The sequence below is a fragment of the Xylocopa sonorina genome, chromosome 4 (assembly GCF_050948175.1).
Source record: "Xylocopa sonorina isolate GNS202 chromosome 4, iyXylSono1_principal, whole genome shotgun sequence".
Taxonomy (NCBI): Eukaryota; Metazoa; Arthropoda; class Insecta; order Hymenoptera; family Apidae; genus Xylocopa; species Xylocopa sonorina.
In genome coordinates, this window is record NC_135196.1 from 5,398,152 (window position 1) to 5,422,324 (window position 24,173).

The following is a 24,173-nucleotide window of genomic DNA, read 5'->3' on the forward strand; positions in this document are numbered from 1 at the left end:
AAAGTATGAAATTGAAAGTTGGAAAAGTTTTAATTATGTACGACTGTGTTGAAATTATGCGTTTTACGGTTGAATTCTGAGATGATCGAAATCATGTAGTACTCAATAATTGTGTTAATTACGTCATTGTTTTGCCATTTTGGGACATCGTATAAAGTACAATTGCTTAATATTAACAATTCTCAGTTCAGATATTTTCGTGACTTAATTTCGTTCCATTAATTAAACTGTGGGCGTCGATCATTGTTATTACTGTACAAGCTTTGTTTCTGGTAATATTTTCTGAACTTTTAAATTATACCTTTACAGTTAACGATAATGAAGCTTTGTAGGACGTAAGAATTAATTTAAACCACCAGGCAGAATTTTTAAGAATCTTATTACAAGTTCGATGACTGTCCTACTTATTGAACAAAAGCTAATCAGATTTATTACCCATCCATCGCATGTTCGGTCTCACCAAGAATTTAAAATTCCATTAGTCTCTAATATTCTAAATAAAAATGTCGAATCCTCTGCGATATTCAATGGTAATTAATGATCACTTGATAAAAATTCTGCAAACTTTTGCGAACACATGTTTCAGACAAATTTAGTAGAGCAATATTCTGCTTTATCTCAAATATTTGGTATAAAATGAACATAACGATATAAAAATCCTCACATGTACATCTTCGCATTGGAATCTACATAAAAATTCTTACCTCTATTATACATTCTATTAGTTTTCTAGTTCAACTCTCTTCAGTGACCAAAGCCACTGTTATCGTTCCGATATTAAATCCACCAAATCCGTTAAATAAGTCCTGATACATGTAACAAAAAACCATTTCATGTTAATCGACAACAAAAACGGGCACTCGTTAAATACGCTAATGTTTTAATCGCGAGGGCGCCCCGTTTACTCGCGGCTTAGAGAAAAAGGTGTTTAAATCGTCGACACGATTCACGACGTTAACGATATCGACGATGAAGTTCCCATTCGAAATGGCCCGACTAATTACAGAGCCACGACGCTGGAGTGCCGCGGACGTAGCAGCCTGGATCCAATGGGCCAGAAGGCAGTTGCAATTACCGTCGGTGCCGCTGGAAAGTTTCAACGTGGACGGCGCTACATTGGCTACCCTCACCGAGGAGGAGTTCTGTCAACGTGCCCCTCAGGTGAGCACCCGTCGCGCGATCCTCCGGCGAACGATCGACCACGCTTCGGCTACTGTCGTTCGCCGGCTTGTCTGGCTAAAATCGGCCAACCGCATAACGGGTATCGTTCACTTTCAACCGGTACCGTTACGCAACGCTGTTCCGCGTGGCAGCGACGATTATTCGCGGACCGTTTTAACGAAGCAATTAGCCGCGAATGGAATTTCGTGGTGTTTCGATAGACCGTCGTGGAAAAATGGCCAACGATCGATGAGGGACGAACGTCATCCCCGATGACGCTCGCGTCAGACGAGATAAACGAGGAGATTGGTTTGGCAGACGTAGTAGATATGTTTGCTGTTGTCAGCCTTTGTTACTTGTAATTACGTTGTTTATGTTTCACGATCAATTTTATATCGTAATTTGCATTGCTTTTGATGGGAACGAGGCAAGGGTTGTTTTATCCGAATTATAGAAATTATTTGGTATATAATATTATTGATGTGTCACAGACAATATGGAAAATGTCTGGTCAAATATCATTTTTCATTCGTTTGATCTTGTAAGGGTAAATGAATAAGGAAAGTGACACGCTTTAGTGAATTATGGTTACCAAGCATGAGCAACATTTTAAGACGTTATCTGTGATATCTTCGCTGATGGTTTTAGAAGAGTTTATTTGTTGTCATTCCAACAAGAATTTATGACGGGTGCTATTTTTTGGCATTATCGATGTTGCCGCTTGTTTTTAGCAAACAATTTACTAGAGACTTCCAGGTTGCGCTACATTCGTCGACAACAAAATGAAATAGCCTCACGTGATTTAGTAAACAAGTGTCGTCGAGTACCATGAATCAGTTAATGTTACATAAAATATGAGAAAGATATAACTTGACGCAACGATTAATATTTCATTAATATTGCAAATCGTTTTGTTGCGCGTGATGTCGTACCTCGTATGTTTTACGGTTATTATATGTTCCATGAATATAAATTAGCACAGACTAAATAATTGCTGAGTAATCACGGTTGTTAACATTTCGCGATGAATACATTTAGTGCGAACAAGAATAGTAACCAGAGAAATAGAAAAAAGCTCGGAAATGTCAGTGAGAGAAATAGATATTCCAGGAATTACCCAGCTTATCTAAACAACTTTCCTGAGGAATACTTAGGAAATTCTATTATGTCACTAGAAAATCCCAGAAAAGAACAACTTTCACACTTGCAAAACACCGTATTTCCAATCCCCGTCGGCGGGAAGAAGGAAAAAAATGCCGAAGACCTCTAATGCCTGTGTACACACTCGCACAGGCCAATAATACGCGCGTTCGCTCCACTCGTTATATCTCTCGCCATCTACCACCGCCATTTTATACACGCATTGTGGTCTCGATGCGGGGAGAAAGAAAAAAAGCTTCGAAAGAAATGAAAAAGGAAATAATAAAAGAAGAAAAAGTAACAGTCCCCTGGCCTGGGCTCGTTCGATAAAGAAACTAATGGCGCGAGTCACTGAAGAAACACTCGCGGGCAAGGTCCGGTGAAAGTGAATTTCCTGGAAATCGGTGTGCGTCCACGTTCTTTCCTCGTAATCCATACTGGACACGAACGGGAAGGGCACGACGTCGGCGTGAGTAAGCGCAACTGGCGTAATAATACGGTTTGTGCCGCTTAACGGAACCAGGATTCTCCCGATACACGTTTCGTACGCCGCTGGAATACGTGCTTTTAGCCTCCGCGGCCGATTGCAGATTTCTGTACTCGGAGCCCGATAGACCGTTATTGAGTGGACTCGACGGGGCCTTAAAGCGAGGATCGCCGAGTTGAAGCGCAAATGAATGCAAATAGTCCAAGTTAGAGGCGGCTATTTGCATCGAGGAAGATGGCGTAGTTGTTACAGCTGATTTTTAACCCCTCGCGGTAGCTACGTGTCGCAAATTTAAAAGGGACGCGCTTATTAAGAAACTATTAGGTCGATTGTTTTTATGTTTCCTATGTAGAATGGAACAAGGAAAAGAATCATGCGATCACACGTGATGTGTTTGCGCAAATGAACTAATTACATGGATAAATTTGCTATTAAATCATCGTGAAGATAATTACTTCTCCTAAATCGAGGCGTCTGACAGTAAAAGAAAACTGGATATGAAATAGTTTCAAATTAAAATACAAATCGACACGTCGCTTTTATATGATATCCTTTTCCACTAAACTTCAAGAAATCGCACTTTAAATTAAATTTTGTTCTAAGACATAACGTTTATATGAACTTTTTTGTTGCTTTTGAGGTGTAGTATCAGCTGCAAAAATTTATCACGCAAGTAGTGAATCACTTCGTATAGATTGCACATGATACACGAAAGCATAGAAAATACCTAAGGTTAGCATGTTATAACATATGAAAAAGATTTAGCAAATCTATACTGATTCAGTAATTTTTTTTAGTTGAGATTATAAGAATGAACATCGAAAGCATATGAATGTCTTTGAATAGGGACTTTCCTGCTTTGCTTTTATTTCCTGTTTAAAAGCGTTACGTTATCGTGTCTCTTTGTTTAATATGGTTTTACAAATATGTACGTAGACGCGAATTTATGTCTGGCCAGTTATCAACTAGCGCCACTTAAATAGCAACAATGAAGACAAATTAACTCCTGTTAAAATGAGTGTAAAATGGCTCTGTCTTGATTTAGTAATTATTGCACGAGTTGTCATGTTCACGTGCTGTGCGCCTCTGGACGGTCTTAACTTCTGTCTAATAAATTTCCGGGATTTTCAAACCACGAAACGACTTGCGTCGGACGATACTCCTAAAAGCATTCAACTTTGTTATCTTCGATTTTAATAAGCGGTGTGTTTCATCAGGCGTGTCTTCTGAGATTCTCCATTTGCATCAGATGGTACTAATTCCCGATTGAAATGTGAAAAATCATCGTATCAAATATCAGTTTTGCGCTTAGAGATCAAGAATGGCACCTTTCACGATTTTTGTGTTTCATCAGGCGTGTCTTCTCAGATTCTCTATTTTCGTTAGATAGTACTAATTCCCCATTGAAATGTGAAAAATCATCGCATCGAATATCAGTTTCGCGCTTAGGGATCAAAAGTGGTACTTTTCACGATTTTTGTTGTTTCGTCGTGCGTTAATGTCGTTTTATTCGGTTTCTCCAGCGGACTGGTTTCTACCTATGTAACGCTGTTCGGTTAATGTCTTTAAACGAGCGTTCGAGCTGAACTCGATAATAGTCACGATCCGCGATGAGACGTGGAGCAATTTTACGATGCAAAAATTAGGAAAGGTTAACGGTCCAGTTCGCGTCAGGGGAACCGGTCTCCCTACCGGTTTCTCAAAATCGTACGTGGTGGACGCAATGGAAATCAATAGGGAACAAACGGGTATGCTTAGATCAGTGCACGAGGACGGGTATATAGCCATGCATAATGGATTCAGCTTTGCGTCTTGTAATTGGATAATTACACTGTGCCGCGGTTCACTTGGTAACGTAGAATCATGATTGAACCCATGGTCATGCGCTATCTACAATTTCGAGCGCTGTTCGCTTCTCATTGTTGGGTTTGTACTTTGAGTACAAGTTGGGACATCCTGGGTTACTTCAAATTTTAGCAGATTCATTCGAAATTAATATAGTGTTTAAATATGCTACTTCTATAAGTATTCCTATGAGTTATTCTTTAGATACTTGGTGTCGTATGCATAGCTAATAGTTTAGAAAACTAACCAATACAACGAAGACGATATTGGAAATGCGTAAATGAGCTCTGAACAGCATTACGTAGGAAGGAATCAAACGATGGATGACGTTCGTCTCCTTGATTTTTGTTTCTAAAGAACCATTCTCAATACAATCTACCTAACTTTTCAGAGATCACAACCTCTTAATTCTATACAAAATTCATCCCCCATTAACCCTCATTGACGTACCAGTTACAATCACAAATTTCACACCCCGTTTCGAGGAAACTTGGCGTTCACGCGAATTCCCCCGGCGATCATCAGCTCTCGAGAAGCAATAACCGCGAGGCTCAGCTAGGAAAGGAGAATCGTCTCGCGAGCGGACCGTTTTGCCTTTGACCTGAAACCGAGCGTGGCACCCCGCAGGTTAAATAATTCATGCGGCGCCGCGGCGAATCCTGAAGAAGTCATTAACGTGTATTCCGGATTCGTTATGGATGCTCGCCCGGCGTGCGAGGCGCTATGTAATTGACCGCTGGGAATTCGATACCGCGGACGATTCTGAGGATCGCGGACCGCGAGCACCGTTCCCATTGCTGGAAATTACACGCGGTGGCTGGGCTCGCGTGTTGCGCCCAGGCGCCCGTCCAGCAGGCGGGGTGCATTGTTACGTCCGATACGAAGATACGCGATCGCTTTATTAGATACCACCGCGCATTTGCATCCGGTGAAATATGCGGCTTGCTATGCGCCACGAGCAGCTAGGCTTGAATTTAGGAAATCCCAGTGATCACAGGTCAAATACCTGGCGTCAACTTTTTTATTTTATCCATCCTGCCATACGCGAGGATGCTTTCGCGTGTACGTTATTTGCTTGGGGTAGTACTGGACTCGGGATAATCGATTCTGACAGATTTTTAATGTGATACATACAGTACATAGACGTGAATTCTCAAAGGGTACGATTCACTTCGCAGCTAGATTAGTTAATAATTCTTAATCAGCATTTTCAATCAAGAACACATCATCTCTCGTACTTGAGAAACATTGTGTTAAACAATATTTCAAAGATTACAAGAAAATGAAATCGTGAAACGATCGATATGGATCTCCTCTACTGTATTTCCTCGCGAAAGGTTGACACCCCCAAAGGATCCACGTTGTAGGGGGTGCCGCGCGCGTCATCGCGTCGCCGCCGCGCTTGGACCGTTGCTGCGCGTGTGACTGCACCCATGGTGCGTCCCGTGTTCCAGCTTCCACGGAGTCGAGCAACAGGATTGGCGGTCGCGCGGATACGTGCACGGGACGCGCTATTTGCCCGGCAGAAACGATCGAGAAGTGGGTCAACGGCTGGCTGAATGCCTGGCTCGGTTGCTTGGCTCGCTCGACTGCCTGTTGCGTCTCAGCGGAGCCGCTTTCTCTTCTCTCGCGGCGCAACGACACCGTCGGTTCAGGAATTCTAACGCTTGCTCTCCCTCTGCTCTTCTTCGTCGTATTGCTCCTCGTTCCCTGTTATTTACGGTTTCGTCGTCGCTGGACTTCCTCCTTTTTGGTCATCCTCTCTTTTCTCTTCATTTTTTTCGCGCGACGGTTTTATCGGTTTTTGTTCACGCGCGACGAATTTATCGCCGGCTTAAAGTGCTTTTTGGGTTAGGCTGGTTAATTAAGGATGGAATGCTGTTGCGTGGACGTGTAACTTTGTGGAGCGTTGCTGGTCGGCCTTGATAAGGTGGCGCGTTCAACGGCGCGTGCGTGAAGTTAAAGGTTTCCGGTGGAGCCTTGAAACCGGATTGAAAAGACACGTTATAGTGTTTAATCGAAAATTGACACGACTGTCGGGTTTGTTTTAGTGCTGTGTTTGGTGATACTGTTTCGTGGCTTCAGGATCTCTCTTGGTGGACATCATGATTGTAATTGGTTATTTCTTGTACATTCCTATACACTCGTCAAACAAACAATTCTTTTCTAAGAACAGTAAAGTACAATACTGGTACCATTAAATTATTCAATAAATTTAAATTATATTCTACTATTTTGAAATATTTGCAGTTCTATACATGTATTCCTCCTCTTTCAAGCTCGGTCGAAATGTTTCGTCTGCTTCGCAGATTTTCGTTCATTTCAATTGTTCCGCAAATATTTTCACTAGTTTCAGTATAATCCTTGTTGAATATTAGCGAAGACAATTAACTTAACGAGAGCAACACTATCGCCTGTACTGTACTCCGATACTCCCAGGAATCCTCTTAATTACACCGAACCGTCTCTGAAAGATTATTCAATCGAGGATTTACAGTTACCATCAGATGCTCCAATTCTTTTTACACTTTTGTCGAGAGACTCCAATTTGCATTTCCCCTCCACGCCGCCCCATACCGCTCCACTCCGCACGGTTACCCGTCAGCCTTAATTGTTTTACATTACCACAGAATTCTTCCAAGCCGCTATTAATCTCTGGCTATGATAAATTTATCTACTTAGTCCTTCCTGACTTCTCCTCTTCCCACCGATCCTCTGCCTTTCTCTCTCGTCCGCCCCCGCTTCGCCCTCTCGCTCGCTTATTTCGTTGCCAAACGGCGACCGCTAAAAAGTACCGAACACATTCTTGAAACTCCTTACCGTACCGAGGAACAGGTATTCATGCAAATGGTCTCCATATGGGATCATTAGAGATAACGCGAGCTGTTCAGAATGCGAGAGAAAACGACTCTCGCGCGAGCGATCCCGCGACACCGACATTTTCGATGGGAAACGCAATCGATATGAATTGCAATCGTAATATTTATTACCGAATCTCTCTCTCCCTCTCTCTCTATCCGCCTTAAACAATTCGACACGTCAGATAACAGCCTTGAGAAATTCTTATTACTTATCGTTCGTTCGAGTTACATTTGCATGGAATTTCGCTTGTTTTTGTAAGGGAGAGAGAGAGAGAGAAATGTGTTGGATACGATTCGAAGCGAACAAAGAAAAGTGGTAAGTGGATTACGATAGAGATTAATGAAATCGCTACTTTTTCGTTCCAGTGTGGAAGCATTCTCCATGCGCAGCTGGAGATTTGGAAAGCAGCGGTCGAGGAATCTCCGCGTAACACACTGGCGGCTTCCTGGGGCCCCACTGTCGTTCAGACGCCTAGCAGTAACAACAACACGTCATCCGCTATTGCAAACGCGGCTCCAGTTACTGTTAAAGGCTCCACTTGCAGCGTTGATTTCTCCGACGGTAAGTCAATTTTTAACCATCCTTTCTAGTCTGGTAATTGCTTCCAGCATGCCGCAGATGTGTTGCAATCTTCATACATCACCGCTTATTAATATCCGAACAATTTGATCGATTCGCAGCAATAGACTACAAGCATCGATAAAATATTAATAATAATTGTAAACCAGTGACGGATTGCAAAATTGATAGCGATGCTTTTTATTGCTTTATGAAACTAGTAAACCGTACATTTAAATTATTTATTGGATACGTAATCGTATTAATAGTAACTTCTTCCCCGCTATGCATTTTTTCCGCGTACCTATTTCTCAGCACAATTTCACAAATTGCATTTCGAACGATCAACAGCAATTTCTTTCGAGAATCATTCCGCTGTTTGAATCTTGACGATATTGACCGTCGAATTACTATCTAATTTTGCAAATTATTTAAATCGATTCGATTCAGTAGCACGCGTTAGATCCATAAGTACCCATGACCAGAAATATTAACATGCTAGTCGTCGTATAATATTAAGAACCAGAATTTATATAATCGTAACAAATCGCAGGCGAGCAGTAATTATACATTCCATCGGGTTCGCAAACACCGATACATCAAATTGTTATCACAGTAGCGATAGCTCGCGTTGAAACGGTTAATAAATAATCGTAAACCAGAAAAACCTGAAGGAACAGTTAGAATTCAACGTAAACATTAATATGTTAATCGCGATAGATTCCCGTTCGCCGATCTAACGCCGCCTTTCTTGTAACGCGGCAAAATTCACCTAACAATTACTCGCGCAGTCACAATTCTATCCTCTTATCACCTCCCTCGCATCGTCAGGTTAATCGACGCCGAAGTCTGCGATAAACCGCAGAAACAACTATAATCGCGTCATAAATATTAATGGGTTAAAACCACGAGTGCCATCGTGTCCCACATACGGATATCAAACTGCAAAGCTTTCTATCGTGCGAAGACACGCGTACCTTGTAATTACGTCTACTGCCGGCGGTTAAGAAATTCACGTCCCATCCGAATCATCGAAAGCTGTTAATTAACCCTGTTTCAGAGGCGAATCGCGCGATCAAGAATTATTTTGCGAAAACAAACACGTTCGTATATCCTCGCCAAATAACCGATTACAGAAACAGCCTGAAAAGCACGCTTATCAAACGACTAATAACAAGCATAGCTTCGACAAGTTTAACTATCTATATCTACCAGCTAACTAACAACAAGAACAGCCTAAAGATCTAACCGCCTATTCGCGAGCGTAACGCCTAACCAGTAACCAACTAACACGCACCTAACCAACTACCACGGCAGTGACCAAGGAGCGCATCGCCATCAGAACCGAAAACGGCTCGCGAGCGCACCGTGTGACGATCCTGGATCATTCACGAAAAGGAGGCTGGACGGGCATTTCTTTTTCCAGACGAGGACGAGGACTGCGGCTCGTCTCAGTCCGGAAACGGAGGCGGCGGTGGCGGCGGCGGCGGCGGTGGTAAGATACGGAACGGCGGCTCGCACATCCACCTCTGGCAGTTCCTGAAGGAGCTGCTGCAGAGCCCAGCCATCCACGGGTCCTGCATACGCTGGCTGGACCGTGGTAAGGGCGTGTTCAAGATCGAGGACTCGGTCCGCGTGGCCAGGCTCTGGGGCAAACGAAAGAATCGGCCCGCCATGAACTACGACAAGCTCAGCCGTAGTATCAGGCAATATTACAAGAAGGGGATCATGAAGAAGACGGAACGTAGCCAGAGGCTGGTCTATCAGTTCTGCCATCCTTACTGCCTATAGACGGAGTCCCGTTAAGCCTTTGCGCGAGCCCCGCACCGTTCGTGGTGTTACCTCGGGCCCGTTCGAAAAATCTTTCGTATTTATTCTCCGACTCGTTCCTTTCGCGCGAGTGCAATTTATAATATTCGAGTATTTATTGCAACGAAAAAAAAAAAAGAGGAAGGAAAAATGATACGCGCTCGCACACGGTTACGGGGTTACATCGGCGGAGCGTTGTCGCGGCCGCCTATCTTTTCTCACGGACGATCGATTCCTGTTTACGATACATGGCCAGGTCGTGTGTCTGTCAGAAACACGCATCAGTGATAAGTTCGCGGCGATTGTCGCTGCGTCCGACGGTTTATCGAAACGGCGAGCGCAAAGGGTTAACAGCTCTCCACCGATTCCGGGCTCAAGGTCGTCCAGGTTGATCACCTTGAGGCTGGCATTCGTTTTCGAAGGGAGTTGCTACGAAGGGCTTCCGACTCTCCTCTCTGCGTGCAATCTTTCCTCACTTAAAGAAACTCGTCGCGATTGCGATGACGCGGTGGTGTGCGTGCGTGCCTGTCTTTCCTTGTTGCGTGCGTGTCTTCCCGGTGTGTTTGATTGATATCTCGAACGAAACAAAAAAGAAAAAAAAAAATGAAGAAAAAGGACAAAAAAAGAAGAGAAGGAAACAAAAAATGTGGAGAACCAGTACGGAGGTCGAAGGTAAAGAATTAACGATCCACCGTGTCCGGTGTATTATCCAGAGGATAACGCCGCGCCACGGATGGGTACCACTTAGTACGCCCGTTTTGGGCGACCCCCGATTTCTTCCCTCTCCCTCAACTCAGCCTTTCTTCCATCCCACCCTATCCCCCCTTCTTCATTTCTATCCTGACGGAGATTTTCTGCTGTAACATAAACGATTATCCGGTGAAAAAGAAAAAAGAGTAAACCGCTCCTTCGTTTCACGATCCACGATTTCCCTCCCCGTGCTCGTCCGCGCGACGGGCACCCCTCCGATTGACTATGGCGTCGGGGCGTTTGCACAGTCGATTTTCACATTTTTCGAGTGGTGTACACGCTTTATATATTTTAAATTTTTATATTCTTTTTTTTACTACTCCTCTTTTTTTTTTTATTTAAAAAGCCTGTTGTCTTCTTTTTACACGGTTTTTTTTTTAAAGGATGTCAACGTTATTCATGATCGCGCGTCGACGTATTGATACCAGTTAACCACCAACAATATATTATGCGCACGTACTAACACTAACGTTCTACTAACGTAATGATAACGATTAAGTACGACATAATGCTGCTAGTACTATTACTATATTCAGAACGATATCAGTAATACTACTACAATGTTATTAACGATGCCACTAACCGTAATGTTAATGTTGTAACGTACTACTGTTGGTATTAAATCGGTATTATATACCGTTGTACTATCACTAGTGCGTTATCGATGCACGTGAGAACGTGTCGTTACGTTTACGCGCGATCCTATCGAGTGGCAATCCGAAAGGTGGACAAAATCGACGCGTTCGCGGTCTCGCTCGGAGGTACGTCCTGCGAGGGGCGAGCGTGCTACGCTAAAATCCCGACGATTGTTGTTGCTCGAAGACGGAACAAAAAAGATGAGAAGACGAGGAAGAAACGAGCAAATGGAGATTTCGTTGGAGAAAAGGGAAGAAACCACTCTTTCCTCTCTGTTCTCACGATTGCTTACCAGCGCCGGTCACCAAAGCCTCGAGCTGCATCCGGTCCACGGGTCCACGGTCGATGGACGACCCGGCGCGCGGAACTATTCGCTGCTGCTGGGCCTGTCCCGCCATTTTTCTTTTCGATTAAACTCGAGCGCTGAGAAGAGAAAGGTCTTTCGATGGCTGTCACGCTTCGAATGATGCGAAAAACGAAAAGAGCGAGTAGGTGAGAATTTTACTATTTTTACAAAAAAGAGTATCTATTTTACATATCTGACGTTTTTCTAAGAGCTTTTCCCTTGCTATACAAGTGCAAAGAAATCTATTTTTCTAAACGTGTCTTCTACACTTCTAAGTATTTAAAAATCACGAAAAGTGCCTTCTTCGACGCGTTTGGACGACGATAGTCCGGCATACGTCGCAAAAATTGCCAGCGATTTAACACGCGGCCTTTTGAGGATGCGTACAATGTTGCTCGCCGAGCGAAGCGGAAAATTTCGCTCGTACGGCGTGAAATGATCGACGCACGATCGATTCGTCCTAGGATACGCGATAACGCCTTCCCTTCCCGATAGAGGATCGCGTAGAGTTTCTTTGGAAACGACCAGAAGGAATAGAAAAAGAAACGAGAAATAAATTGAAAATCGTTCGAAGAAGAGAAGAAATGGAAGAAAAATGGCAATCGTGGATGGCTCGAGGCACAAATGTTTTGCGCGGCTGGTTCTGGTGATTTTGGTCCCATATATCTATGATATATTAAAAGTTGTATGTTCCATGAACGATCTAGCACGTAAGTTTCACTCTAGGTATATAAGTATCATGGCGGCTCACGTGAGCCGTCTGTTCAGTTACTCAAAGAGATTTCCCTCCGTATTTCTTTTTCTCTCTTTTGTTCATTAATCTTTCTTTTCTCTGGACGGCGATTAATTCCGTTAATCGTCGTTCCAACGTTTACCCTTCACTAACCATACATTTCTTTTTTATTTTATTCAGATTTATTTAAACTTTTTCTATACGAATAGTTACGGAATTCCTAATGATCACCGGGCTTCGATCATGCATCCGTCGTACATTTCTTTCTTTTGTATTCTCTCGTTTTACCTTTTTTCTTTTCCCAAATTCAATCTTGCATATCTCGACTTGCACGTCGAACGATTATTTATTCGACACTTTTGATACTTAAGAAGAAATCCCTGGAGATTGAAGGCTGAGTGAACAGTTGGAATTCATACGTCTCGGTGTATTTACATTTATTTAACGCGGATTTTGTTTTATGTTTATTTAAGTGGACTCACACCCTGGTGAACCCCGTTCGACGGTTCTACTAACATCTCAATCGTTTCGCTCACCGATATCGGTTGTACATAATACTCGACCTGTAATCATTTTGTACGTTCGTTTTATTTTTATTATTATTATTTTTTAATAATTATTTATTTAACTGAGTTCGTTCGTAATCGTATTAATATATTTTATATACGTACGTTATAAATATATATATACATTGTTAGAGAGTTGTTCTACGTAAGACGTCGAGGTCGTCGTGGCGTGTGTCGCGAGACCAATATGGGTCTTTCGCTGTCTTCGATGAAGTGTGTTTTAGGCTGGGATCTTCTGGTCTAGATCGTTGAAACGATGCGTTACTACTCGAAAGCATTTTATTTCAGAAAGAGACAGCTTTTCTTTAAAATTTTTACATGCATTCGTGGATAATTTTGTAATCGCAAAATTATTACTACAGCCAAGAACGTGACGAAAGTGTACAAATTCATGAAGAATGCATGGTTTGGACTGAGGTGACAAAATTGTAAACAAAATTTGAAAATACATAAAAAATTGTTTATAATATAATAGTTGTACTAGAAATTTAGTATTTCTGAAATTTAGAAATATTATCGTTCTTAAGAATTCTTGCAAACTAAAATATTTTTGAAAGCTTTAAAAAAAAATAACGAAATCGTATCTGTGCATTAAAAAATTGCTGCAGATTTTGAGTATATTGTAGACTTCGACTTACAAAGGAACATTCACTTTTCATACATGCAAAAGTTAATGAAGATAACATCATCGGTTCCGATAATTTCAAAGACGTCAGCTGCCGTAAGATAGCGGTTTCGAGCGAAACGACTCGAAAGTTTTACGATCGTATCGCGTTTTATGCACGCCATATTCTTGTGTGAATTTTTTTATTCAGACCTCGAGCTTTTCAAAATTCTTCGAGACGCTAGACCAGAAGAAATCCTTTGTGAGGAGTGAACGACAAAAAGGCGCGGCGAATTTTATATAATTTAAACGCTGACTCGAAGGGCAACGAACATATTCTTCTGTCCTGGATGTGCAATTACCGCCAAATATTGGAAACCTGCCAATTCTGGACGTAGATCGTTAAGCCAAAGAACATGAGCTCGATTATGTTCTCGAAACCAGCTGAGAAAGAGAGAGAGAGAGGGAGAGAGAGAGAGAGATTTTCGTTTTTAATTACGCGTGTTGGCGATTCAGAAATTGATGCAAGGCTCGTCGAAATGGAGATACTCGTTGCAATAAACGGAAATTGTGCGGGTGGGAATATTAGCGCATAAATAAAACATTGCCAAGATAATGAAGTCGTAAGCATTGTGAGATTGGCGATGGCGTATCGAATCTTGATCGGCTCATCGGTTAAACCGAGAAACGATTATTTAAAACTGTAACGTTTCTTTTTACAACCAGGCACACTCGTTAGCAAAAATTCGACCGTGTTCGTTTCGAAATTTCCAATAATTGCAAATAAACGTTAAACGAAAACAAAATTGTACGTGTTTTATTTAACAAAAAAAAAAATGTTCTTCCGTTTTTACTTGCCGGGACTTGCTTAAATACGCATAAATTACAATGATCTCAGGTGAAATACAATAAACCTCGATAATTGAGGGAAATTAACATGAACCGTATCGGCAAGCTCGATCTTAACAACCAGATGTATTCAGTCCCAACAAAACTTGTAATTTGTTTGCAACAGATATGAGAGAGGGGTTACGAGTTACGTTTTAATCATCTCGATCTAAGTATCCAACCGAGAACTCGTTTCGAAACGAAACGGTCGCTAAAACGGACCGCGATCGTTGAAGAGACACGCAGGAACTGTTTCTCCTGTTTCAGCGAGCCTTGTCGAGATCGAAACGTTCGTTCGTGACGCGTCTCTGCGTCCGTTCGATTCCGACGATAAAGCCTCGTTCAGGTCGGTCAAATTACTTGGATTAGAGTCGTTTGTCAAGCCACGATCGTGTTAAATTTATGCTCGTGCAAATTAATTGAATTTCGAGTCGCTCGACAAATCTTAGCGTCGATGCGTCGATTAAATTTGCATGAAAACCTCTTGCATCGCACAAGTTCTGTCTTATGTAATTACTTAGAAACATTATTGGAAGGACTTTGCTCAATTTCATTCGGAACTTTAAAGTTCATTTCGAGGTACATAGACGGTTAGAATTGAAATAATATAATTTGAAGATACTTAAATCTGGGTCAACAGAGGACCACTGTACATTGAATTTCACATCTTTTTCGCAACAATACATTTCACATATGAACTCACATAATCGATAAATATCGATAGTAGCTAATTCATATTGATATGGCGGAGTAGTATTCGAATTCGAGTAACTCGACTGATCTGAACGACGTTCAACGCCGTACTTAAGCCTGTCGCACGATCGCATAAGCCCGCGAACGGAACCGAGTGGCTCGCAAAATGAAATCGAATCATTCCACCGCTCGAATGCTTCTACGTTTAATAATCATCATAAAACTGACGTTATTGCAATCTCAAAGCGACGATACGGTAGGTATCCAGCTCTTATCAGGATTACTTTCGAAATCGCATACCTCCGCCGCGAGTTTCGCGGTTGGCCCTTCCTGGACAACGGAGAAATTCGCTGCATCGCGCGGGTTCCATCGTATGGAAAAGATCGGTCGTAATCGTAAACCATAGGGGATTATCAGCGGTCATTCGGCAGTATCCGCGATTTCGATCGGCCAGAGTTCTGCTGTCAGATTTATCTCCATCCCTTTTACCGACGCGGTGTTTGCGCAAACAGCATGCAAATTATTCGAATCGAGCATATCGACTTGTACCCGACCAATGAAAGATTCACGTGGCTTTGTCACGGTTTGGTCCTTGCGAGCGAAAGGTTTATCGAAGTAGCTGCGAGTTTTTAAATTAACTTTCGTCCTGGCGTACTTAATACCAGCCATGGTGTCAAGGTTTGATGATTTGCGTTCTGTTCTTTTTGCATTTTTGTACTTTGGCAAAGTTCGTCGCTTGAATCTACTTTGCGTATCACCGTGTGGTTGGTTTCTTGCGGATTAACTGGACGATTGTGAGTTTAAAGAATGATACTTGGTGCATTCTACTTTTTGAACGAAAATAGAAATAAGTGGTCATTGTTCAAATATGAGTGGGTGTATGTACTGATAAGGTACCATTTACTAAGTGATGGTATGTAACGATGTATGCTTCAAGACAGAAAGAGAAAGCGTAGAACACAGTGCGTAAAGTTTAATACTCTAATTATTTGAATATTAAGTAAGCGTATCGTATAAAAGGGTTACAAAAGATATTTGTATTGCGTTATATTATCAGTTTAATATTTATACATCAACTCAAGTCTAAATATGTTATCACATTTCTTATACTACGAAAATGAGATATGAAATTCAATCAAAATGCGTCACACGAGAGAATATAGACGTATACAAATATCTTCTTGTAGCCATTGTACAGGTGCACTTATGAGACAATTATTTCATTTACGAGATTATCGTAAAACATTTTCTAACATACTAGTACATAACTTTGACTAATTTCCAAAATCTGACACGTATATACCATAAAAGACATCAGAACACGTTACTACATATATATATATTTCCTTGCGTTCTTATTTATTTATTTATTTATTTAAAATGACATCCACCTTAATTTCTACTGTCTTGAGATTTCTATCCATTCTTGACACACACAACGTACATTTCAAATTCTAACTCTGAAATGTCCTCATTAAAGTGGTAACATTCCCGAAGCGTTCTCGACGAAAGCGATTCTCAAAGGCTCATTCGTCCCATGCAACAGGGCTCGTGACGCTCGCAAATCGGCCTGTTCCAGCCCGAGGCTTTACAGAAATCGTGCACCGGTTGACTAACGCGGTCGTTCGTTCCATCGCGGAATTTACGATAATCCATTGTGCGGCAGGCTTCGTAGCTTTAGTGGTAGCCAGCCACTTCCGTCAAGCGGTAAGGTATACCGAGCTCCAAAGTACACGGTGTACCTTCGTGGTTCCAACAAGGCCGGCGTTTATATACGAGCGACTATTCGCCTCGAACGGCCATCTGTTTGGACAAAAGCGCGTTTCTGCCGGAGGACCCCGCTCGATTCTCGACAGCTCGTGGAATTCACGCGCGGAAATGTTACGGGAGAGCACTTTCCCCCGACGAATGCGAAATAATGCGGTTCTTTTTGCGCCTTAATATTCTGGCGACTATAGTGTCTTAAGCGAGACGCTTTTTTGCGAAACGAATTTATGCGGTGAGTTACTGTAACTGGGTGGTTTTGGAAAATTGATTCAAACTGATTGGGAGAATTTGTTTTTCTTTTTATTGGAACATGGTTAGTGCTTGGAAACATTTAATTTATTTCTTTGGTAACTCGTATTTATTGTTATTTTGTTTCTTTTTCGTTTTATGGTGATGGAAAATTTGAGTTAATGAATGTGCAAGCTGACTATTTAAATGTTATTATAAATATTCGAGACATATATTTTTCCTAAATAAGATACACTCATTATTGGACGAATTTAGAATTAAATGATGATTTGAAAATATTAAAAAGTATAACATCTCCAAGTACTCTGTGCATAAACATTTCTCCACAAATTAGAAATTAAAAGTTACAGTAATTAATTCGAATAAATTAATCGTCTTCGCTCGAAACGTGGAAAGTTATTTCGAGTCAGGTTCTAATTAGTAAAGCGATTTCATGTTATTTGACTCAAAACGGCACGAATTATGAGAACAATTCTGATAACATCTAGAAAATGGCAATAGAATAGAATCGATCCTGAACTTGATAAATGAATAATCCCCGCGAAAAAGACAATAATCAATGCGCAATGTGATATTTCTTAATAACTTCACTATTTTTCAAATGGCGAGAAGACTGTGATGCTCTTAAAAATTTACGGTATTACAAATATTCATATTCTAAATAAAAATTTATGGCGTATCTATAAACTTTTGTAATGGTTTATTAACGGTAATGGTAACTATCAAAACTAATTGAAATTCAAGTAATATCGACGCATTTCAACCAGACATCGAACTCAATCTATTCAAATTAGTACCATTTCAGAGAATTGTAAAATGCGCTTTCATTTTCCGGCAATGGTTCTAATTAACCGCCAAACGAATCGTCGTTAAAGGACTTCGTAAATAATCACAAAACTACGTGCGAGCGCGTAATTTATCCGCGGCGTTATGACTGCCCATTAATTCGATACATTAATTACCGTCAACGAGTCTATTTAATTAGAATTAAGACTTGTTTCACGGCGATAAAAGATGATTGTTCTTGCTGCGTGACGTTTCGTTACGAGTTTAAAGATATTTGTGCAATCGTCGAGCAACTGTTTCTCCCGACTGTTTCCACTAATCGGAATTAAACTGACCGCGTATTGCTACAGATGCGACGAGCCGTAATTAACGATGGACGATATAAACGTAAACGTAATTGCATAAAACTAGACACATACACATATACACACACGCATATACATACGTATATCATTATATTTTTTATTGTATGCCGACGTTCTTGCTGACAGGAGTTCGAAGCGAGATACTAACACGAAGCAAAGATAAAAGGACAAAAAAAATATTGAAAAAAGTTACAAAACCACCCAAAAATGCGTTTTATTTATATAACCTCTTCCATATTTTCAGGCGATTTAAATATTCTTCTTTTTTGTATTTCTTCATTGATTTTATATTATATTTGGGTGATGTTTAATTAACACCCTGCCACATTATATAATTCGAAAATTTATGGTATACTTTCGTGAGAAATTTATTACAAGGAAATATGATTCTAAAGAGAAACCGCAAGTAATGTTCCTTGGAAGTAGAATTCATCATTAATCTCTAGAAAGGTTACAAGCATAATTAGAAATTCATTAATAATACTATTATAAAATATTGCGACAATTGTGATAATTTTAGATTTAAAAATAATCTGTTTTATGATAAACAGACAGAGAGAGGGAAAGAAAAAGAGAAAGAGAGTACACCCTTATGAATATGTAAAACCTTCTCAACGTAAATTCCATAAACCTCGCTATTATCAGTCAGGTAATTCGGAGAATGTAAGAGTGAACGATTGCGACTTGGAGTCCTACTTATTTTCATAGCCAAACGTCAATAATATAAAAAGAAGCGAAAGCAATCCACGATCGTGGGCGAGTGAAAGCCCTGGAATTCTGCGAGCCTAATCGGCGATAAATTCACGATGACTCATCACGATTAAATTTCAGTTGGAAGATGATTCTCTGCGCGAAATCAAACGAATTTGCATCGAGCAAAAAAATACAAAATAATAAGTACGAACAAAATAAAAAAGCAAAACAGAATATACCAGGACTTTTAATAAAAAATAAAAATTATCGAGAAAATAATTGAAGTAGTTGAAGATGTATAAATGTATATAAGGATAAATGGAAAAGATGTGGCACTTGAATTTTCTCCATATTGTTTCACAAGATAAACGAAATCGGTCGATGAAATCGAGGATAGAGAGGATCTTCGGCATGTATCTTCACGCCAGCTGTTCCGTGTGTTTACTATATGGAAATTGGCATTTGCTTTCGAGAGGACTGAACAGAAGGAGCGAGCGGCCCGTTATTTAATGATATTAAAAAGAACAGCAACGAATAAGGGAATAACGTGTCGCTTTAATGGTACCACGGTCTAGCAATTTCAATTACGACGTTTTAATTGGACCCCGCTACATCGGGGCAATTACGCCGATTAACGGGATGATACAGGGCAATTGGAGCGCGAATTTCATACCAACAGCGAGGATTTATTAGCCGGTGAACATTTTTTTGGGGAAATTGCAAATGGTTATGCTCGTCAGCCACATAAATTATACGACAAATAAGCGTAGCATTGTGCAATAAGTTATTGATTTTCGTGTGAATAATCATAACAGGGAAACTTAAAATTTATACGTAGTATATGTTGCAATTAATTAATATAGATTCAAAATAATATTTATATGCTTGCACGGTTAAGAATATATTGTTGAAATGAATAACTACAACTGTATTTGAGGTAAAAGTTTCTTGGATTTTAAATGCATTGCATGTCGTTGGAGAGACTCTTATATCAAAAAAGATTATCGTTATAGAATACCTTATATAATATAATTGCAACATTCGAAAGAAAATCCAACGTCTAGTTAATGATAAAATGCGATTGATAAGAATAAAGCGTAAAGTAATTCGAACAGTTGCGATTCGTAAGACAATAAGTAGATACAGGAATTTTAAGTCAGGCATAGATTGCATCTACTGCAGCAATTACACATATCTATTAAAATTCTCTGAATTTTTTGTTCATAATGAATGATTCATCACTAAAACAAACGTAACTTATCTGTAACTATATTCACGTGCAATTTTTAATATAATTCTGTTAGTTTTCACTGCTTAGAGAAGGCTTAACCGAAATTGAGATAAAATTGTAGATTTAGGTTAATTAACTTGATTAGTTTCTAGTTCATAAACACTTTTTCACGATCTCTTTTACTTTTACACTCTCATTAAACCAGTCTTGATAAACGAGCAACCTATATATATCCATCAGTTTGTTATTTCTCAGAGGATGTAAAGGATACTCGAAGCTCCACGTCTATTCAAAGTTAAAATGCCCAACGCAATTTGCGAAACTCAAAGAACAATCCAACATAATTGTATTAATAAGAGCAACCATCAAGTAAATTACAAAGTATTATTCGCGTCGGATATTTAAAAATGTCGACAAGGATAATTAATCCTTTGTCTCGATGAAGTGTGCTTTAGGGATCTCTATTAAGATTTCGACTATTATCGTAGCAATAATAAAAATATAAATTTGCACAAACATCTGTTGGAACTCCAGCAACGCGCCACCCCAATTCAAGCTAAACCGATCGCCGCCAAACAACCAAAAACCGGCGGCTCCCCTCGTCAAACTCGAGCATTCCAATTTACACGAGCTGTACGATCCACGGTGAACACCGCTCGCGGGCTCGGCCGAACAAACGAAGAGGAAGAGCTGCGAGCGAAGGAGCAACGGCAAAACGAGGAGCAAAAACGTTCGAACTCCGGAGGATGGCGAGAATCTCTCTGCCATAAAGATTCGTATCGCTCTGGAAACGTCGAGCTGCTCTCTTCTGCCCCAGCCTATCTCTATCCCTCCCTCTCTCCCTGTGTTCTCCACTTTTTTCACCGCGTCCTCGTCCCACTTCGAGGATCATCCCCGCGCGCGGAGCGAAGGGGGCGGACACGAGGGCAGTGGGCGTCCCTTTACGAGATTTACGACGATTTAATCGTACAATTAATCTAACACCTTGTTGCAACAACACCTCGTACCGCGGTATCTCCGTTACTCTCCACGATTCCAGGGGGAAAAATCGAGCCGTCTGCTCGCTCCAGGAAGGAAGAAGGGAAGGAAAGGGAGGACGGGGGCGCGAGTAGGGATGGGATCAAGTTCAATGTGTACTCGCGAGCCTGAGTCAATCTTGTTGCAAGTACCTCGCTTTGTTAAATTTAAGTAACACTCATAACACGTGATAGTTAAATCTGTGTAAAAGAAAATATCCATTGTGCGAATTAATTGGGGTAGCTGCAGTGTTAGAGTAAGGAAATTTTTAGCGTGATTAATTTTCAATGTTTCTGCTAATTACTTTCAATGTTTTATATTATTTTCTGTTGGAAAATCAAGGTTAGTTAAATAGTTTCCTTCAATTATTGTATTATAGAATACATGCTGCTTCCATTCGCAATATTTACAAAATGAAAGACGTGATTCGGAAAAAATATGCTGTTGCAATAAAAAAGGTTCCTCTGCATTTGCAAGATACTCGGAATTATCCAAGTTGGTATCGAGTGAAACAAACCTTTAACGTAGCTAAAAATGTACAAATGACAATCGAACAAGATGCGTATATAGTATTGTAAGCATTTATTAGTATACTTGATCCCATCCCTAAGTGCGAAGAAGGAACGATGGACGGATCGACGGAGCCCTGGTTCTCTGCCCTTCGATCTATCGTGGCAGAATCGCTGGCAGAAAAGGAGTATATACCGCAGTGTTAAAGGGGAGTAACCAACCAAAGCGATGGGCACAAGGGTGTACGAAGACGAAGAGAGGAAATAGAGCGCGGTTGAGAGGAAAAAATTCGAGGGGTGGAATTTTTACGACTGAGGATAGAGAGGATAGAACAGTGGTGCGCAAAATTCATTTTTAACGCGTTTCGGATCTGCTTTTGAAGATTAAGCTGGCGACTTATCTTTTTATTTATAATCTGCAGCTTTATGTGCATATATTTCTTTGGGTAATATTTATATCTGAATTAAGTGAAATAATTATCAGTAATGGATAAGTAATCGTTTTCGAAATGAATAAATATCTCGGTTTTATACTGTTTCATTCAAACGAAATTAAATATTATTTTAGTTTTGCAAAAATCTTAGTTCTGCGAATGGTGGTATCGCATGCTACTGTAATTGGTTGTTTACAAGCCCTGTAATTTATTTGAACGAGCCGATCATCACTTAATAACGATATTTCTTCAATTAAACGCGACTTAAGCAAGCGATCTGAAAGTATTTTACGTGAAACTCACTTTTTACTGTAACTTGTGCTTAACCAACGTCGAATTCAGCATTAGTTTTGCGCTTAAAATACATTTATTTCATGGCAATTGTAAATCGCACTGAAAGCTTAATGGTCATCGATGTTCGCCGTGTTTCATTGTGAGTTGAACTCGACCGCCTTGAATACTTTCGTTCTTCTTAAATGGCACGAAAAACAATTAACGTAGAAGCTGCTTCGTGAAATAAACTGCGCGGTTTACAGTTGCTCAGGATCGTTCCTCGGTCGCTCGAGACTTTATTTCGATTGTGCTGTTTCTTTTTCCGACTTTCATTAAGCGGATACATATAACTCGAATAACTATAAATCTTGTGGTAAGAAATAGATACATAAACGAAATAAATAAACGATATACAAATTGTCAAGTAAATTGAACAGACATTGTCAAAAACAGTTCAAATCATTTTCAAGTGTCGAGTACATCCGCAAAAAACGAATTTTTTCAAAATTATTTCCGAAATTCGAAGCAGAAAACGGTGAAAGATTTATGCGGGTCGCGAGAGGCCAATGATTGTGCATCACTGATCCGTAGGGTAGTCCGTATTCTTATGAGACCGCCGCTACGTATAGTTACGTAGAATAAATGAATCCTCCAGTTATTTTATCGGGCCGCCATTGTTTTGCGATCTGAACGCGGTCCCGTGGCCGACACTCTTAAGCAGATGTAATTTAAACGTGGATGTGGTTCGCTACGGATCAGGAAAAATCGATATCGTGCCTGTTTTTAACGCTCCTCGAGATAACGAGTCGATGGAAGGTAGGAGAGCTTAAAAATGATTAGGCATAGATATCATTCGAACTATCGTGTATGCGGTTATCTCGTATCGATTTATAGTACTCCTTTTATTGGCAGGTGTAAATGATGAAGTATAAACGCTATTAAATTGTCTACTTCGCGACTTTAAACAGTTGTAAGTGTCAAAGTACAAAATACTTCATTATCTTTCAGTCAGACCGTCTTATCTAGAAATTGTTTAGAATGTAATTCTAACTCTAATTCTTCTCCACCTTTTCAAACATCAGTAGAACTTTAGTAGTACCGCATACGACATATATTACCCCTTATCCAAAACTACCCTATATAACAATTTCCTCTTTTCCCGTGTACTCTGAAAGACTTCGCACCCCAAACGAAGTAGGGTTAAAACTTGCATTTGGCAACGTCCTAGAAACAGTCGAACGCAAGTATTCACCCCTGTTGTACCACGGATCGCTCGACGATCTACCCTGTCATCTTTCTCGTAGTCCCAGGATAATTAACCTAAAACATGCGCAGAATTCAAGCGATGACTGCTCGAAAGTTCGTCCCTATGTATCGCGCATTCATTAATACAGCGACTTGTCGACAGGGGCGAGGAGTCTCGGGTAACGAGTAACGGATGCGAGTCGGCGAAAATTCCAGGCACGTAGAACCGTGGAACCGGCGCGGCTGCACCTGCGGGGGCCGCTTTTGCACCTCCCGGTCGCAGCCGTGAACGCGGAGGAGCCGTCCACGGCGTTGTTCCGCCGCCGATATAGAGACTGCCGTGTTTGCACCGGGGACACCCCCGCGAAACGAGCGGGTACCGCGCGTGCGTCCGTACACGACCAAGGACAACAACATTCTCCGCGAAACTAATTGCCAGGTAAGTATATACGAGCGACGAGACCGGCCGAGCGCGGTGGAACACGCGCCCGATACACCTTCACGTGAACATGGAACGCGCGGCGGC

General features: G+C 40.8%; 1 protein-coding gene across 3 annotated transcripts in view; it reads left to right on the forward strand.

The window, feature by feature from the left end:
* Positions 1–23,914, forward strand: part of Ets98b (DNA-binding protein Ets98B) — an 82,884-nt gene extending 58,970 nt beyond the window's left edge. For 2 of the 3 annotated variants that reach the window (XM_076894347.1, XM_076894346.1), the window contains 3 exons: positions 1,007–1,161; positions 7,861–8,056; positions 9,480–9,852. In XM_076894347.1, the coding sequence (XP_076750462.1) occupies positions 1,007–1,161; positions 7,861–8,056; positions 9,480–9,844 (716 nt within the window). In that variant the 3' untranslated portion in view covers positions 9,845–9,852. Of the gene's footprint in view, positions 1–1,006; positions 1,162–7,860; positions 8,057–9,479; positions 9,853–23,810 lie in introns of those variants that run through there. The other variant, XM_076894348.1, reaches the window with a different exon arrangement.
* The last annotated feature ends 259 nt before the right edge of the window (positions 23,915–24,173 follow it).